Source organism: Typopeltis vanoorti, chromosome 15 (genome assembly GCF_054136105.1).
Source record: "Typopeltis vanoorti isolate ZY-2024b chromosome 15, IOZ_Tvanoo_1.0, whole genome shotgun sequence".
NCBI classification, from domain to species: Eukaryota; Metazoa; Arthropoda; class Arachnida; order Uropygi; family Thelyphonidae; genus Typopeltis; species Typopeltis vanoorti.
The window spans coordinates 107,661,590-107,682,246 of NC_143563.1; the positions used below are offsets into that span (position 1 = coordinate 107,661,590).

The 20,657-nt window shown below is 37.2% G+C and overlaps 1 protein-coding gene across 3 annotated transcripts in view; it reads right to left on the bottom strand.

Annotated features, from left to right (window-relative positions):
• The window catches only part of Stacl (SH3 and cysteine-rich domain-containing protein), a 708,284-nt gene that overhangs the window by 412,431 nt on the left and 275,196 nt on the right, over window positions 1–20,657 (bottom strand). For all 3 annotated transcript variants that reach the window (XR_016549521.1, XM_090405477.1, XM_090405478.1), the window contains exon 10: window positions 10,527–10,681. Coding sequence is in view for 2 of the 3 variants with exons in the window: in XM_090405477.1 (XP_090261603.1) it covers window positions 10,527–10,681 (155 nt within the window). In the remaining variant the exon portion in view is untranslated. The remainder of the gene's footprint in view (window positions 1–10,526; window positions 10,682–20,657) is intronic.

The window sequence follows — 20,657 nt, forward strand, 5'->3', positions numbered from 1 at the left end:
TTAAGTGTTTCAAAATTTTATATACATTGGGTCTTATTTTATATAAATCATGTTCTAAATTAGAAACAAATTTGTTCCATGACTATGTCTTTTTCTGACTTCTCTTTTAGCTATGGCTCTTATTCTTTTATATTCTATTTCATCTTCTAATCTTTTACTGCTTAACCATTTGTGATAGGCTTCTTTTTTCTTTTTGATTATTTCTTTCATTGTATCATCCCAGATCTTCAGTTTTTTCCTTTTAGTGAATTTTTTGGTCTTTCCTAAGCTTTCATTTGCTGCTGCATTTAGTATTGTTTTTATATTAAGCCATTATATTTCTATTTCTTCATTTTGTTCTATTTTGTCTAGATATTGGTTAATTCTTTGTTCATATAGCCATTGTACATTTGTGCCATTCAATAGTCTAGTTTTATAAACAAATGTTTCAATTTTCCTTTCTGTTCTTGTTACTTGTAACCATTTAGGTGGTAATTTTAATTTTATTTTAACAAGGAAGTGGTCACTGCTTATTTCATATCCTCTAGCGAAAATTTTGATGTCTTTTCATTTAGCATAAAGTAATCTAATATTGATTTCCATCCTCTTGCTGCCCAAGTATATTTATGTATGTCTTTATGTTTACAGAAGGAATTTGTTATTTTTAGGTTATTATAAACTACAAAGTCAATCAATTTTTTGCCATTCCTGTTTAGAGTATGTTCTCCATGTATTCCTATATTATTATTAATTTTCGTGTTTCCAATTCTTGCATTTAAGTCTCCTGCTAAAATTACGTAATCCCTTTTATTTATTTTATTATATATGTTTTGTAGCTGATTATAAAAATCAATATTATCTTGTTCTCTTCCCTCTTCTTAGGCATATAAACCAATTATTGTTAAATAGCCTCTGTTTTTATTCTAGCTTATATTATTCTTTCATTCCATAATTTGTAATGCTTTAGCTGTTTTGAAAGGGAGTTATGAATCCAAATCATGACTCCTGCTTGTGCTCTTTGGTCTCTGTCAACTCCAATGTATATCACATTAAAATTTTCAGTTCTCATGGTTCCTTTTAATTTCTTTTTTGTTTCAGTGATTACTGCTATTTTAAAATTTCTTTCATTTAATAATTGGTCTAATTCTATTTCTTTATATGCTATTCCTCTTACATTCCAGTTTGCTATGTGTATTATATTTTGTCGTTTCCATTGTTGTTTTACCTTTTCCATTCCAGGGTCGTTTCCTATAGATTCAATCCGATTATCTTTTTCTGTCAGCTTACTAGTAGAGTTATGTTCTCCATGTCAGGGGACTAGCCTGACGATGGAATAGTTCAGTGGTAGGGCTGCTATCTTAAGGCTTCTGAACTAGCCTTCTTCCGAATTTAAACCCATTGGAGGAATAGGGTATATTGAAGAGGAAAGAGTAGATTATAGAAGAATTACAGTAAGATTTATAGAGAGGGCATAGTTGTAAGGCCAGAAATGAAAAGACCCCATGGCCTTCGAGTACTCTAATAGCATAGGGGTCATAAAATAAGAAGAGTTGGCTAATAAGGCCTTATAGGAAAGATTAAAGTAAGTGGATCTTCCTCAAAGTAGTAGAAGGAGAGGAGATAGATCCAGCTAGGGGTCCATGGGAGTGCCGCTTCCCTTACAATCAAGATGATTGCCCCTTATGGCCCTGTTGGTCCACGAGTCCTTATTCAGTATATTCAGACCATCCCACCATATACACACGTGCGCGCGCGCGCGCGCCACACACACACACACACACACACACACACACACACACACACACACACACACGGTGGGCTCCCCTATCCGCCACCCATGGGATGCGCTCTCTATGGGTTACAGGGTCCCCCTCTCGGGGGCCCCTGTAATTGATATAGTAAATTGGTAAATTTACTATATTAATATAGTAAATTTATATTTACTATATTGATTTATATATATATTTATATATAAATTTATTGATATTTACTATATCAATCCCTGTGGATTGATATAGTAAAAATTGCCTTAGAAGACAGATATATAATTTCTGATAATGTTGGAGTCTTGACAGGTAACAGACTGATTTGAAGGAAAATTGTAGATAGGAAGTTAGTAATGACGTAAATTTTTCATGTAGTACTATCATATCCTGTACACTCCTTGACGGTAGAAGACAGGAATTTGATGATGATGATCTGGAAGCCCTACTCTAGATGCTAAACATCATAAAAGTTTCTTCATTTGTTATGTCCCTTTCTCATCTGACTTCTTTTACAATTTTTCGATCTTCTATTTATAATCTTATTTTCAATAACTGCCAAAACATTTTGTCACCTTTATGATATTTATCTTCTACTATCTTACCAAAGAAGTACTATGACTTTTAGTTAGCTACTTGTTATACAGTTAAGCTTTCTTATATTTGTCTGTTAACTCAGGGCACCTGATAACTTGACTTGATAGGAGCTTTCAATATGCTTTCTTCTTTTTTCAGGACTGCTTGTCTATAACTTCAAGTCTGTCATTAAGTTTGGATTTTTCTATCCTTGCAAAAATCGTCACATGACTCTCTGGCTTAAATGTTTTTTTAAGAATTTGTCAAGGAATTTCCATGGTTTACAGACAAATAACAAACAAATCAGTAAAATATTATCATAATGCAGAGTTTATTCAATAGTATTCTAGCTTCAATGTCAGATGTGGCAAAAACGTAAGCTGACAGGGGAGGGGGGGGAGATTATAATTAGATACATAGGACATTTTCAATTCATGACAAGTGGAGAAGGAGCATGAAATTGTCACTTAAAGCTGAGCAAGAGAGTTCGATCAGCAAAGACGGAAGGTCTAGTTACTGATTACCATGGGAGTGGCGAGTGCTACTTTCTTAAGCAGAGACTATAATAGGTACTGCATGGATAAGGAAGTGACCTGCAACTAGTCCACAGAACTGGATGACTAATGGTAAAGCACTAACAAAAAATAGGCTAGAAAATTCTGTACTATTATTGAAACTTCACAGATGAACAAATCTTACTTTGTTATATTTCTGGTATCTGGATACAACTTTTCAACAAGATCTAAAAGTATAGCTAATCTTCAAGAAAAACTGCACATATTATATGGCATAAAATTTCTTGAATAAGGAAGAAATGAAGGAATGTTTGATATTTAGATGACATATTTTTTACTGCCCTGTATGACACTGCTTACTCACTCACTGGAAGTAACTTATACAAACTAACCATGTCTAGTCTCAATCTTTTGTGAGCAATAGGGTAATAAAAAAGTTGCCTTTTTTGTTTACGAAAAGTAGGCAAAACTGTTATAGCCTTGTAAGCACTTGTCTCCTTTAATCTTTCTCTCTCCCCAAGATCCTTAGAAATCAATGACAATCCTGAACTCGTTTTTCTCTATTATTAAGGGTGAAGACTAACTGCAAGCTGATATCAAAATATGATACCAAGACAATTTACTTTCTTCTTCCCACTAATTTACTAGTGTTTTACAACTAGTAAATTAGTAGAAGAGTGAGATAAGTGTTACATAACTTGGAAATCCTACTCCGGAGACCAAACTTATTTTTTCAGGCCGATTCAGTTCCAATAAGCAGAACATTAGTCTCAATGTCAGATAATGAAAATTCATCTACACACACTTAAAGCCATTCACAAATATTTATTCATGTCCATGGTGAGATATGAACCTACAGCCTATTGCAGAGTAGGCACATGATCTACTTGGTCAACCAGACCTGAAAATTGCATCACTGTCATGTTTTAAATCTTTTCTACATGTACTTTTTTTTTTTTTTTTTAATGTTGAGCCCCTACACAAGAGGTGGGTTGATCAACTTATAGTACGTGAGTACCGTAAATGGGTAGTGGGTTGGGAAAGGAGAAACTTGTTTACATTTGATTTAAAGACCTGTATATTTGACCTTTGGAACAATGGAACAGTCTTCCAGGGGGAAGACTGTTCCATAGTACAGCAGTAACAGGAATGAATGAGGAGGAAAAGAAACTTGTGTGGGTTTCACGGTGTACCATGAAAAGATGTTGGGTGGCAGTTATACATGTTCCAATGGGTTTGTACCGAGTGGGGGAAATATCGATGCTATCTCAGATGAAATATGCTGTGGAAATATTTATAGGAGACACAGTGCAGAGTCCAAACATCTGGTAAGAAATGGGTCAATTATCAATCTAACCAGTTCAATCTCCCCACTTTCACACAGATGTTTGGTCTCTGCAATTTGTGTCTCCTATAAATATTTCCATGGCAAATATTCATCTGAAATAGCATCGATAATTACTCTCCTATATTGAGTCAAGCATTTTGAGGGAACTTTTAGGAACCCCACTCCAAATTTAAGAGCAGTATTCGACAGCTAGGCAGATTCGTATAATGTTAACAGCTCTTTAGAAGTGAAGCAACGTCTTGAGCAAAAGAGAAATCCTAGTTTTTTTGGAAGCTGAGGATGCAATGGTTGTCATGTGCTTATGCTAGGAGAGACCTGATGTCAGGGTAATTCCAAGAAGAAAAATTTCATCTTGTCTGGAAATTTGAATGTGATCAAAAATAATACTGGGGGAAAATGGTTCTTTCTTGTGAGAAATAGGACAAACTGGGTTTCACTAACATAGAAGTTGACGAGGTTATCTGAGCCCCATTGGAGGATGGCTTGGAGACCAGAAATTAAGACAGTGGTGGTTGATGTTCTGTATGTTGAAGTGAATTGTGTAGGGTAGGGCTTGTCAAATGAAAGGGAGGAGTGCAATGTGCTGTCATCTGCAAAACTGTGTTTTGAGTTAGAAGTCAACTGAAGTAGGTCATTGATATACAGAAGGAAGAGGGTTGGTGAGAGAACAGAATGGAACCCCGGCATTAGTTGGATGGTGACAGGATAAGGAACCATCTACCATCGCACACAGTGTGCATCCAGACAGAAAGCAGCCAATCCAACTGCAGAAGTCCTGAGAGAGTCCAAATGATAGGAGTCTTCTTAGTAAGTCTTTGTGCCAGACCAAAAGACTGGTCAAAAGCTTTAGAGATATCAAGTGCAACCACTTGAGATTCACCAAATTTCTCCATGGCATTTGTCCAGAGATGGATGATATACGAGAGTAGATTATCTGTTTGTCGATAGAGATTGAATCCATACTGGTGGTCGCTTAATAGCTGGGTGCCTTCAAGGTAGTGTTAGGAGTTGAGAATTGGTTTTCTCCATCACTTTAGATAGGACTGAGGTGAGTGAGATAGGGCAGTAGTTAGATGGCAGTGATTTGTATCCCTTCTTAGTAATGAATTGAATATAGGCCAATTTCCAGCCCTGCGGGATAGATACCAGTGGAGTAAGAGTGTATGTATAGGCAGTATAGGATAGGAGTCACTTTTGGTGCACAAACCTTCAGGGCAATTGGAGGAATGCCATCAGGACCAGCAGACTTTTTTTGTGTCTAATTTAGACAATAGATTTCTGATTTCTTTCTGGCAAATAGATATAGGGGGAACTGTATGTTGGGCAGCTAGAATGATTGGGGGTGCCATTTACCATTGTCAATTAATGGAGGCAAAGTGTGCAGCCAGGAGATTAGTTTTTCTGTGGGTGATGATGCAATACAGTGATCTGGGTATGATAGGGGTGGGAATATTGTTGAGCAAAAGTTATGACCAATTGCTTTGGTAAGAGACAAAAAAGCAGGGCTGCCATTTGGAAAAGCTGCAAGTTTCCTGCGTTTACCCGTTCAAGTTCTGTTTTGGAAGCATTGATGGTTTTCTTGCATCTATTTCGGGCTTTGGTATAAGCATTGAAGGAGGATGGAGTTCTTGATTTGAGTCAGTTGTGGAATGCTTGTTTTTTCATTTGTACAGCCCTTGGCACATCTTTTGGAGAACCAGGGTTTAGTTAGGGGGATGGCAATTCAGAGAAGTGTGGGGAATGTATGTTTCTATGCCAGTGAGGATTACTTTGGTGATACATTCGGTACATATGTTCGAATTGGAAACAACAGTCCAATCATGGGAATGAAGCACAGAAGTCACAGAAGGCTGTCCTGGCACTGTTATAATGCAAAACTAATCTTGTGTGGGAGTGGTTGTGTAAGCATTGTTGCATCGGGAGGAGATAAGCACTAGATTGTGGTCAGAATTACCCCGGGGGGGGCTCACTATATTCACTGTGTATTTGGAAGGGTCATTGGTAAGGAAGAGATCTAGGGAATTTGAGGAGTGGTTCGGGTTGGCATATGAATAATTTGTGTAGGGTCATTAGTGATGGCAAATATTTCAACATCTATGCTTGCAAGATCTGTACAACTAGAGGCAGAAAGCCAGTTGGTGTTATGGACATTAAAATCTCCTAGGAGGATGATTTTGCTGTTAGGAGAGTGGGACTGGAGAAATTCAATTTTTAAGATGAAGAAATTAAATAGCTCAGAGTGGTTGGTGGCATTAGGAGAGTGATAGAGACAGTAAGTGAATTTGACCTAGTGGAAAAGGGATATTTTCAACCAAAGAAGGTCAAAGTTGGGCGATTCTAGGTTACGTGCTCTCTGGCAAGGGATGTCAGAGTAGATATACGTGCAGACGCCACCCATGGGTTGAAAGCAGTTAAGCAATGTGTAGTTTAGAAGGTTGAGATGGATAGTGCTGGGAGGAGGTGAGATTTGAGTTTCTGCTAAAAAGAGTAGATGGAGTTTGGTAGACTGAAGATGGTATTGGATACTATTAAGGTTGGAGTTGAGGTCACGGATGTTAGTGCAGTGGATGTACAAGGTTCTGCGGGACATATATTTGACTGCAAGGGTCTTCACATTTCCCATGCAGTGCCTGCATACTGGTCCCCAATGCTGGCTGCTAGTGGTGGCACTTGATTTTTGTACTAATTTAAGTTGTCTGTAGTCGATGATCTAACTATCGTCTTCATTTTGGCATTTTTCTTCAAGTTGTCTTTGAAGGTGCCGTTCTTGTTCCCTCTGGGCAAATGTTAAGTCAGGTAGAGCATGTATGCACGATTGGGAGGAAGTGTCTTTAACTTGTTATTTATTCTGTTATTAATTTGGATGTGCTTTTCGGTGAGTAACAGGTCACTTTCATAAGACGTGGAAAGTTCATTCCATTCTTTCTTTTATATATGGGTCAAAAACAATGGCATCCGATTATATTTCTGGGATCAAAGTTGCAAATTCCTGCTAATTTGCTGATGTCGTCTTTTAATGATTTACCATTTTTCATTGGAAAGTTCAAAATAACGGCATTAAGTCTCCTTTTTTCGGCCTGGATTGACCTGTGTATCATTGATGCGATTAGGTCACACGGGAGGAAGGAACTGGATTTTATGCGGTTATTAAGGGATAACTATCTGCGACAGCATGTAATGGAAAATACTAGGGGTCAGAGAGTGCTTGACCTAGTAATTACATCTGAGGATTTGGCTGTAACAAATATGACCACATTGCCACCAATCGGTGAGAGTGATCATAGGGTCTTAACTTGGGAGGTGGCTAAAGGTGTAGAATTTTCAATTAAGACAGGGTACATGTGGAATTATCGGGCTGGAAAGTATGACAAACTTAGGAGTTTGATTGGTTCAGTGCCATGGCATGTACAACTGCAAGGACTAGAAGTTGATAGTGCATGGGAGGTAGTTAAGAAGTGCTTGCATGAAGCAATGGCTGACTGTATACCTAGAGTCCGAATAATAAATCAAGTAGGGGTTAAATGGATGAATAACACCATTAAGCTTGAGTTGCAAAAAAAGAAACAACTATGGAGGGAATTTAAGGAGAAGGGTGACTGGCAGGCACATGAACGGTATAAAGCGCAGGCCAGAAGGGTGACGAGTGTGGTAAGAAAAGCAAAAAAGGATTACGAAAGAACACTGGCCATGCAGGCTAAAGAGAATCCTAAACAGTTTTTTAGATATGTAGCAAGTAAAAGGAAAAATGTTCATGGCAGATTGATTTTAAAGAATGCCGATGGTAGGGAGGTAACTGAATCAGTTGAGATAGTTGAGTTACTGAATGAGCACTTTGCAAAAGTATATCATCCAGGTGGTGACATTGCAGAAACAAATAAACCAGTAGATTATACGGGAATTGTGGTTAATGAAGTGGAGGTGAGTAGTCTATTGCATAACCTCAATGTCAATACATCTGTGGGATTGGATGGTATACCAGCTCGTGTTGTACGAGAAGCAGCTAAAGAATTGTCAGTACCCTTGACCATTTTGTTTAATTTGAGTCTCGGGTCTGGGTTAGTCCCGAGCGGGTGGAAAGAGGGGAAAATAGTTTCACTGCATAAAGGTGGTTCCAAGACTGCTGTTGTAAATTACCGACCGATTAGCATATCAGGAATCATTGTCAAGGTCTTAGAGAAAATAGTCAAGAGGAAAATACAAGATTGGATAGAAGAAAATGGGATACTGTATCGGGAACAGCATGGTTTTGTGAAGGGTAGGTAATGCCTCAGTAACTTGCTCACGTATTATAACACAGTGATGGCTGAACTGGATAAGGGTAATGGGTTTACGGTGATTCTACTGGACCTTGCCAAGGCCTTTGACAGGATTCCACATGGAATTCTAATCAGTAAATTGCAGCATATGGGAATGAACATAGGGTTGGTGAGATGGATAGGAGGGTGGTTGACGGAGAGATATCAGAGAGTGGTTTACTCGGGAGTAGAGTCCACAAGACGGCCTGTGACTAGTGGTGTGCCACAAGGATCTGTTCTTGGACCACTGCTGTTTAATTTGTTCATAAATGATATAGGAAATGATCTGAGAGGAACAGTTCATTTGTTTGCGGATGATGCGAAGTTGGGTAGGGCAATAGTGAATGCAGATGACGTCAAAATTTTGCAGGATGATTTGGATAGATTGGAGGTCTGGGCTAAGGAGAATGGATGTCAGTTTAATATGGCAAAATGTAAGGTTATGCATTTTGGGGTGAAAAGATTGGCGGCAGTTTACTGCATTGGTGGAACCCTGCTCCAGGAAATTGATGAGGCACGAGATTTAGGAGTGTTGGTGGATAAGGATTTGAAATTTAGGGGACACATTGCAAAAGTGACCAAAACAGCTCATCAAATCACTTGGTTGCTGAAGAATACGTTGACAAGCAGAGACAAGCAGGTTATTGTTCCTCTGTATCGAGCCTTGATAAGACCCCATCTAGACTACTGTGCTCAGATTTGGTCACCTAGGTTTCTTCTTGATGGGGAGGAGGTGAGAGGATCCAGAGGCGAGTGACCAAGATGATAGCAGGTCTGTGGAATGAACCGTATGAGAACAGGTTGAGGATTTGTGGGTTGCAAAAATTGGTTGATAGGCGGAGGAGGGGAGATATGATTGAGACATTCAAATTACTGAAGGGTTTCTATAAAATTAATTCAGAAGATATTTTTGAGAACAGGGCTGGTTGTGGGAGGACTAGGGGACATCCATGGAAACTGGGCAAAAGTGTGGTTAGTAAAGGTGTTAGAGATGGGTTCTTTACTTTTAGAGTAGTGAATGAGTGGAATGCGCTCCCTGAGTCTGTGGTGGATGCTGTGACAGTGAATGAGTTTAAGGCGAGGTATGATAGATACTGTATGAATGTCAAATAGTTGTGATGAATATGATTTGGGGCCTCCCTCGATGAGTCTAATGACTCCCTGGAGTTGCCTGTAATAATAATAATAGTAATAATAATAATAGTAATAGTTCATTAGTGGGCAAGGGTGTGCGCTTGCGATGGGGCACCGATTGTCAGTTCGAGCTTAGTTTCCAGCATTCGGATTTTAGAAGAGAAGATTTCGATCATAGTATTAAGGTGTTGTTCGAGGTTTTCAATTTATTTGCATAAGTTCAGAAGCTGTTTTACAGAAGGGAGGCACACCGAACAGAAAAAAGGCTGGTTGAGATCGATAAAAAGCATTTGCGCTGATTCATCTATTTTTGTACAGGAAGCATGTAGCCAATGGCAACAGAAATCGCAAAATATACCCTTTTTTTTCATTAGCTTCGATTTTACAGCTACGCCACTTCATACTGTCATTAAGTTTGTCGGTGATCGATAGCGCTATGCTGACGTGACTTGAAATACTCTTTCGTTTTTGCATTTATTGCGGCCATTTTTACTTCAAATGGTAGGCATAGTAAGTGCTTTCACATCGCTGTTTTTTAATTGTAAGGATAACCAATTTGATGAACTATAGGTACTTACAGGTTGTGCAGAAGTAATTGTCTCCTTAGTACCCTCTGTTCATTTTTTTCCATTGCTGATTATTTTGCATGTGAAACACAATGATAAAATGTGGAAGCACAAGTTTAATGTAGCTTATTCACATGGGTCACATATCAGAATGAGAGGAATTGTGTACTGCACATAAAGTAAGATGGATGATTTAGTTTGAATACTATATATAATATCTGAAGTGATACCTTGTGAAGAGCGAGTTTCTGTTTATAATAAGTTGCTCATTATAATGAGCTGACAAGAATCAAGTTACTCTAGCTGCAGTAAAATAAATATATTTCAAATTATTAATCAAAATAACTAACTTTTCAGGAATCTGATTCCCACTTCCTGTCTTGAGACTACGAAATGCTTTCAGCCATTTATTTTTTATACTCCCTGTACTTGCTGTGGAGGCCTTTCGTTCCTTCAAATGACTTCCATTATCTAAATGATCAGACCTACTTGTAAATAATTCCATCTGAAAAATAAGCAAAATTATAAATGTTTCATGTTTGGAATGGGAGCCTGAACTTGTAAAATCAGTTATAAGTACTGTTTTATAAATCATTAAACTTTACATTTCAGTATATATAAAATTCCAAGAAGCTCTATGGTAGGTCTGCAACTCAATTCCCTGCTTAAACCTCTATGACAGTAGACCTAGCATGTAATGGGTTTGACCTCAGTACACATGCTAGCTATATGGTAGACAAGTGCAAAACAACTGGCTACATAAACCAATTCATAGAATGTTTATTTAATGATTAACATACTGCTTCGGATCAACATATGCGTGTGTATGTTTGCATACATACAATTTGTAGAAGGTTTTGCCACTGGGGGCCAACTATACAAGCATTGAGTAAGAAGATGGTTTCCCCAAGTAGGTTGAGGAATTCAATCTTACGCAACATGTAGATGAAGCAACACTTGAATATTAGATTTAATAATATCATCTCATAAATTGATAAGATAAGGTGTCACCATGATGCCAGAAACTGGGGAGAGTGACCATGTGGTTTTGGCATAGGTAGTGGCTAGACAGGTACAAGCCTCATGAAACAAGAGATGCATGGAATTACAAAGCAGGAGACTATAATAAATTAAGGAAACAGAGTGGGTAATGTGCAGTGTCTTAATCAGTTGAAAGGGAGAGAAATTAGCAGTGCCTAGGGGTTGGTCTAGAATCTGTTACTTATGGTAATGTCAAATATCAGATTCTATTCCTGAGGTTAGGAGGATAAATAGAGGTGAAATGAATGAATCATAGAATTATGCAGTAGCTTCTAATAAAGAGGACATTATGGAAGAGACATATCAAGAACAAGGTACCCCCTTAGCAGAATGAGGAGTATAAGGTGCCAATTAGAAAGGTGACAAGTGTAGTGAAAACAGAGAAATTAGATGTGAAAGGAGTTTGGCTAAAGCAGTAAATTAAAATTTTAGAGAATTCTAGTTATGTTGCTAGCAGAAGAAAGGGTGAATATGCAAGCCTGACTTTATTAGCTGGAGATGAAACATGAATCATATCTACTAAGATATAGTGGCAATGTTCAATGAATATTTTGTTAGCATATTTCACATAGAGGGTTTAGGCATAGTGTTGACAAAGGAGGACAGAAGACTGACAGTTCAAGAATAAGAAGTGTTTAGAATATTAAGTAACCTTGATGTTAACAGGGCTATGGGAATGGATGGGATATCACCACATAGGTTACAGGAATGCGAATAACACCTGGCAGGGACCTTGACTAGACTAAAAAAGGAGAAAGTTGTTTAGTTTGCCTATTATGCAGAATGAAGAAAACCAGTCACTCCTGTATAAGTAACTCAGCTTCAGAATATTAAACTGTTTTTTTTAATAAAGAAATTAGAAGTTTTCATTCACTTTCTGCAAGACAGTGCAGAAAGTGAATGAATTCTATATAGAATGAAAGGAACTTTCTAAGGGTTTTGGAATTGAAGACGAGTTAGACAGTCTCCGTATAGAGGTTAAAGGTTCCCCCCCCCCACCTCTCCCTCCTGCAAATACAGGTTTTTCATCTTACAAGTGGCCAGAAGAACATATGCAAATAAACAGTGGCATTTAGTTGCTTCAGCCATTGTTGATAAAAACATTTGCCAACATCTTCAAAATACAGTTTCATAAATACAGAAGACTGTAGACTCCAGATTAAGACAATACTCAAATGAGCAAATATCTGGACAGCGTATATTCCAAGTTTTTCACATACTTTTGATATAAGATAAAGAGATCAGCTCACTATAACTAACATCTGGACAAGGCATCTTAGAATTTAAATAATTTCTGAAACCTGTTATACCCTTCAGTGGTAAAGGTGTTTTCTTTGGTTATTATGGGTATCTCCATGGAGTCAGTAGACTCATCTCAGGAGACCCAAACTATCAAAACAATATCATATCTCTTCTTGAATTCCTTTACAGATGAAGAACTCACAACTGAGTCAGGCAATGCATTCTACTCATTCACCACCCTACAAAACACCTCGTGCTCACACCCTTGTTAACCACACTTTTCCTTAATTTCCAGGGATGACCTCTTATTCTTCCATCACTATCACACAGCTGAAATATTTTCCCTGATTCAATCTTATAAAAACCTTTTAGTAATTTAAATGTTTCTATCATATCCCCTCTTCTCTGCCTATCAACCAACCTCTGCAATCCACAAGCTCTCCATGTAGGGAGCAATTTTACATCACTCACCAACATAGTCACTCTCCTCTGAAACCTCTCCACAACCTCTTCATCTCCAAGGAATCTAGATGACCAGACTTGAGCACAGTAATTCAAATGTGGAAGTATCAATGCCTTATAAAAGGGAATAATAACCTCTTTATCTCTGGATGTCAGTGTGTTCTTCAATAACCAAGTAATCCTATGTGCAATCTTGGACACCTTAGCAATGTGCCCTCTGAACTTCATCTCGCTATCCACCAACACCTCCAAGTCCTTAGCCTCATCAATCTCTTGGAGTACCGTTCCATCAATGTGGTAAACAGCTGATAATCTGTTAATCCCAAAATGCATAACTTTACACTTTTCCACATTGAACTGATATCCATTACCTTTTGCCCATTTTGTCAGCTTATTTAAATCATCCTGCAAACTCTCAACATCAGCTTGATTTTTTATTGCACTACCCAACTTTGCATCATCAGGTTTTTCATCCCGCATACAGACAAATCGGCCCTTCAGAACACATGCAATTTACAGACAAAAAATACTAGTTGTGGTGGCAGGTAGATGGCGTTGATGGAGATGATTCGTAGTAGAGGTTCGGTGTAGTGGTTGAGACAGCTGTAGGTGTCCTCCCGCGATGAGTCTTCGGACTCCTTGGAGGTGTCAGGAATAATAATAATAATAACTGAATATCACATTTAAAGCCGTTTCCCTTGTCCAACTCGGATGTCATTCTATTATAAAAACTTAACAGATTGCTAAGGCAATCTGTTAAGTTTTTATAATAGAAAAATATTATGTTAAATATAATATATATTTAACATAATATTTAACATAATATAATATAATAAATAAATAATATAAAAATAGTATGTTAAAAACTTAACAGATTACTAAGGCAATCTGTTAAGTTTTTAACAAAACCATGTTGGCCTCTATAGAGTACCATATTCTGATCCACCCATTCTTGAATTCCGTCTTTAACTGACTTTTCCAATACTTTTACCACCACACCCGAAATGGTGATTGGTCTGTAATTAACTACCATAGTCTTAGAGCCATCTTTATGCAAAGGAACTACTTTGCCTTCCTTCCACTCCCTAGGGACCATACCAGAGTTCAAACTTAATCAAGTAAGAGGTGTTAATTCCTTTGCACATTCACGCAACACCCGAGCTGATATTTCATCTAAACCTATAGCAGTGTTTGCTTTTAAATTCTGCAATATACTACGTACTTCCGATTTATTAACTTCAATAATAAATTTAGTTTAATCCTTTATCCAAGTGTGAGCAAACAAAGTTTGCACCTGAAAGTATCTTCAGGACTGGGATAAGGTAGTACAACACCAGGCAACTCATTGCAAAGGTGGAGCAAGCTAACATCACTCATATCTCAATATCTTCCATAATGCAAAACACATCTCCTTGTGGATATGTTTAATGTTATGCATTAAGGGAAGGGCCACTACCCAGACTAGTTTTGACCTTTATTGAGGTCTCTTCAGTGGGAGCCAGGCCCAGAGGTGATACCAAGCAGAAGCAATTCAAAGTATCTCCACTTGGGCCTGGCTCCCACTGAAGAGACCTCAATAAAGGTCGAAACTAGTCTGGGTAGTGGCCTTTCCCTTAATGCATAACATTATACATATCCGCAAGGAGATGTGTTTTGCATTATGGGAGATACTGAGATAGGAATGATGTTAGCTTGCTCCACCTTTGCAATGAGTTGCCTGGTGTTGTGCTACCTTACCCCAGTCCTGAAGATACTTTCAGGCGCAAACTTTGTTTGCTCACACTTGGATAAAGGTTTAAACTAAATTTATTATAATTTTAATGAAGATAACAGTTAAGTATTATTATTTCCGGATCCCTATGAATTAAACTCATCATGGGAAGTCTCCTCTGTTATACACACAGATCATCATACCATTTCTTAAATACAAGGCATGTTCAAAAAAAACACTGAACTTTTGCTATGAAGACTTTATTGCTCATTTTATAACATTTTAAGCACTGTCCCTCTCCAAAGTAGTCCCCCTCTACTGGCGATATACACCATTCCCAAGGTTTTTTTCCATTATTGGGAATGCACTTTCTGTGATGATGCACAGTTCGCTTATTGCATTTTCCTGAATCTCCTCTATGGTTTGAAATGACATCCTTTCAAAGTGGTTTTAAAAAAGTTTGGGAAACAGCAAAAAGTGCTGGGGCTAATTAAGAATTTGTACCACGTGAATGATTGGAATGAATTGCCTGAGAGTGGTTCTTCAGAGAATCTGAATATATGAGTGGTGTTCAAAATAAAGACCAAACTTTTTAAATTGTGCACCAACCAGCAACATAGAGTGCACTGCAGCTATTGAGCACACGTGGTACAAATTCATAATTAGCAGCTATGTGTGCTCAATAGCTGCAGTGCACTCTCTGTTGCTGGTTGGTGCACAATTTAAAAAGTTTGGTCTTTATTTTGAACACCACTCATATATTCAGATTCTCTGCAGAACCACTCTCAGGCAATTCATTCCAATCATTCACCACTCTCCACACAAAAAACCTGCTTCTCGTTCCTTTGCTCATACCCCCCCTCCCTCTTATAAACCTTCTAGGAATTCATCTTATAATATTCTACAAAAAAATATTTTCAATGTCAATCTTATTAAAATCTTCTGTCTCTATTCCTGTCAGGATGTCATCCTCATCCAACCACATTTCACTTATTCCAACAATTTTTGGGTGAATGAACTCAATGCAATAATTTTGTTTCCCATGTTTCTGATACTTCTGGCATTTGTATACAAATACAACAGTTTGTTTTTGGATCTAAACAAGATTCACTGATACCACTTATTAGATGCGACTTCTCCATGCCTTGCTCGAGCCATTCATCTCTCTCTTATTACTCATCCAAAAATATTCTTTAAATCCAACTGTTCTCCTACATCCCAATCCATCTCATTCCTTTAATGTCTACTCATACATTCTCTTTCTCTTTAAGCATTGACTTTTCTCAGTGTGTTCTCCTGTACACCGTGAGTCCTGCACCCCCATTTTCCTGCCTGTTTTGTTCTCTCATTCTCTACACTCATGCTATCCTCTTTTTCCATTCACCACTTATATTTCTTCTTCCTTACTCCCTGCTCTTACACAACTTCTTACTTGCTTAGATCTATTCTTTGCATTCATTACTCTGCCTTCCAGCAGCAGCAGTCTATCCACATGACTCACATCAAAACCATTCGAATGAGTCCATCACTCTTATACAAGTCGATTCATCCTTCGATCTCATTCCACACATTTCCACTAACATATCATTCATAACCTTTGCTCTCTCCACCTCAACTTATTACTGTCATCCATGGGCAACATACTGACTGCCTTTCCTATCAACACTATTATCTTTTATTCTTCTCAACAACCATCTTACATTCTCCTTGTTCTTAATCAAGTTATTTGTTTATGCTACCATTACCATCATCCCTTTATACCAACACCATTCACTTCAGTCTTCTTAACTCTTCCATCTTAACTATAGTTCTTTTCATTTAACTCAGTATCTGCTTCATCTCTTGTCTCATCTCCACCAACTCAGCTTTCAAGTCTTGAGTAATTTTTTCACCATCATTCACTTTTACTATCTTACTATCTGTGGCACATTTTTTTTGCAGTCAGCCCCACTCGCCATCTTACTGTTGACTGCACTCTGTTTTTCACCATCATTATCACATACTTTGTCATCAATCACTCTTCTCTTTGCCATCAGTTCATGCTTTCTTAACATTCACACAATCTTCTTCAACTACTGTTTCACTTATTACACCATAAGTGAAACAGTAGTCTAATTCCTTACTCTAATTCAAACAAGCCTCGTGATCCATCAGCATATTACACTTCCTGAATACCTTGAATTGGATAAAGTGTGCGCACTTACTCCTTTCTCTAATTCTCTCTCTCTACATAAACATTCACAACATCTTCCCACACATGCGTTTTATACTCACAGTACTGCACCATTCTCAAAAAATCCACATCATTCACTTTCACAGAGCATTGTATAAGACAATGACTTGCCTTTCACTGCCATTTAGTACCAGAGCACTAAAAAAAAACAAAAAATATAAAACAATACTGCCTAAAAAATTTAACCAAATACTGCATTCCAAACATAAATATCATTTAGCAGCACCCAATTTAAAAATTACACAATACTGTCACAAAATTAACCTATTTTGTTGCAGCCTATCCAGTTACTAACACTGTATGGAAATGGAAAAAAATAATAATCAAAGCTGGTATGAAGGTGAGTTGAACTGAATAAGTTATATAGAATAGGAGAGAAATTAAAATACTCAACTAGTTAAATACAAGATGGCATTCAAACTAATTTTAACTTATGAATCTGAGTGCCAGGTAAGAACAACAACAAAAAAATAGATGATCGAAGATTACAGATCACAGATAGGAGAGTTCTGAGTGAACAGATGGCATCAACAGCAGTGTCACATCAAAAATAAAATGAAGATATTAATAAGGAATGTGACATTTAGCATTCAGAAATGTGTGCGCAGAGCTAATTAAATCAGTGCTAGTCACTTAAACAGAGTGGGATAAGAAAGGTTTGCAAAAAAGGTGTGCGAATTTCAGGATAGCCGACCTTGTTTGACAAAGTGGTTAGCATATCAGCTTTCCAACCAACAGGTTGTGGATTCAAATCTGGCCATGGACGTTTGTAATTGTCTTTAAGGTTGGAGGTGATTTTATCTTTCAGTGTGAAACCAATGCCCCACTTAATGAAAGTGCAAAGTGGTTTGAAAAGAGTTGCGTATGTTTGGCATCCAGAGCATGTTTCTGGATTAGGTTAAAAAATAAAAATACAAAAGTAGCAAAAAATTCCTTAGTCCCTTTATGGTAATGTACCATGGAGTTTACAACTCCGCAGCTGTAGGAGCAACATAAAGAAGGGAGAAAATGGCCCAGAGGAAAATTAAGATCTAGCTGGATCTAATGCAATTAACATTTTGGAAAAATGAAATGTCAGATTTGATAATATTGATAATATTTAATAATATTTATTTTTAGAGTTAGCCATAGATATGATGGCAGGGTTCAAACCCACAGCCATTTGGCTGAAGAGCAGATACGCTAATCACTCAGCCAACCAGGCTGGAAAAAATAACTGGGATTTGAACTCAGGACAGACTTCCAGCAACCTAAGCAAGAATCATATCCCTAAACCAATGAGCCATCCTCAAAATATGGTCCCTGGCAGGAAAATCTCTTTCAAGTGGTACAGCGCAATACTAAGAAAACTCGTGAATAGGAAGCAGTATTTGTAGCAGTCGGATGTACTATCAGAAACAAAGCTTTGTTTTCTGCGACTTAACTACAACGAACCGCAACTACACCAATGCCATCTACCACAACCACCACTAGTATTTTCAGACAAATCACACACATCCATGCTCACTGCAGATTCGAACCCACAACCTTTGGGCTGGAGAGTGGATATGCTAATCACTTGGCCAATCAGCCCGGCCAAATCAATGAATTTTTTTTTTTTATGTGATTTCCAATAATGAAAGGCTGTAAGCCTATGGTACCTTAATATAAATGAGTTGGCTAAGATTTTTTACTAGTTTTTTAATTCATTTTTATTTATTTTTACACAGTCTGAAAACCCTGTTCTAGAGACTAAACATGTAACTTTTTAAGCCACTTCGGACCTCTGAAAAAGCAGGATGGCAGTCTCGTACTGGGCAATGAAATTCATCTCCCAAATAAAGATAATCACAAACATCCATGCCCACAGTTGGAGAGGGGATATGCTGGCCACACACAGTAATTTATTCAGTTTTGAATAAAAAAAAAATAAATGAATATAATTTTCTTGCTAAACTATCATTTGAAATGGTTTTATTCTTAAATGGAATAATTTTGACATTCAGATGTTTTACCAAACTAAGATTATTTTAGATTATTCACTAAAAATATTTATGTATAAAACTGACCAGGAATCTGATTCAAATACAAGATATGTCTACCACCAGTGGCACACTCAGTGTGGCAGGGGGGGTGAACCCCACAAAGAAAAAGGAAAAAACACTAGAAAATTTTCCAAAAATCTTTTCCTAGTTAATAAATTTCATTTTTTTATTTATGTTGTGTCGTGTCTTCTATTTCTATACTACTTATGAATTAGCAATCATTGCAGATGCTAAGTCATTGGTCGTATATGATGCGTTGTGTGTATTCTCAAATCCTCTACCCTCCCCAAGATTAAACCCTGAGTACGCTACTGTCTACCACTGTTGACACAGTTATCGCGTGTTCTGAATTCAAATGAGGATTCTTTTATTTCTGCAGTCCCCTTTATTTTTTTTTAATTGCTTTGAATAGATATTAGCCACAGTACACGAATATACTGAAGAAAACAGAATTATAGTTTTTACTGAATATAAGAGAAATTATTTACCTCCAGAAAACAGCTGGTTGCACAAAAAAGATGAAAAGGTTATGAGAAATATCGTATAGAAGGACAGACTTTTTTCTGCAGAAATAAAGAAATTAAAACAGGTACGTTTTAGTGAGGAGTAAATCGATATAAGTTTTTTAAAATCAATTGACATGTTATTTTCTAAGGTACTTCTAACAGGATTTTCTATTTAATTAAGGAAAGCAGAATTAGGACTGAATTTTTTCTTTGCCAAAGGAAAGAGGAAAATAAGGAGGTGATTTTAATATGGTATGGTAGGGAGTCAGAACTATATAGAATTTATATGGAATGAGAGAGAAATTAGCCAAAACACTAAATTAGCTGTATACAAGACAGTATTCAAGCCAATTTTAACTTATGGATCTCAGAGCTGGGTCAGAAGTAAAACACTTGACCAAAGACTAGAGACCGCAGATATGAGAGTCCTAAGAAAGATTAGGGGCATGAACAGATAGCATCAATGGCAATATCATATTAAAAATTAGGATATTAGGAAAGGATATTAGGAACTTGACATTGTCAGCATCCAGGAATGCGTTAGGAGCTATTCTGAGGTAGTACTGTCACTTAAACAGAATGGGAGAGGAAAGATTAGCAAAACAAGTGTTCTCTGCCAGGTTGGTAGGAAAAAGACCCAGAGGAAGACCAAGATATAGGTGGATTGATACATACAAGTGCCTTAGAAGATAGAAATATAAGATCTGATAATGTTGGAGTCTTGACAGGTAACAGACTGATTTGGAGGAAACTTGTAGATAGGAAGTTAGTAATGATGTAATTTTTCATGTAGCACTATCATATCCTGTACACCCCTTGAGGGTATATATATCAGGAATTTGATGATGATGATTTTAATGTGGATAATTATGTGTGTGAGATGCTGTATAAAGACTATCATTCTTCAGATTGCAAAGATACAATAAATGCTTCTGTTAGTTTTTATTAATGGCAGTTGTTACCAGATTCCAGTAACTACCACTACAAGGTTGAGCTGTTTATTTCTGCAGTTTTCTCTCTCTCTCACTGGTTGGTAAAAGAAACCGGATGATTGAAAACTATTTTGCAAATGATTGTTGTTTTATTTGTTGTTGAATTTCCTTGAAATGTACATTGAGATAGATTACCATAATAATACTCTTTGTTTTCTGTTTCCTCATGAGATTACAGCACTTTATTTTGTTGAGCTCAACAGGCATTTCTTTTACATAGCCTGAATTAAATGAAAAAGTGAGACTAAAAACTTATTCTTTTAAAGTTGA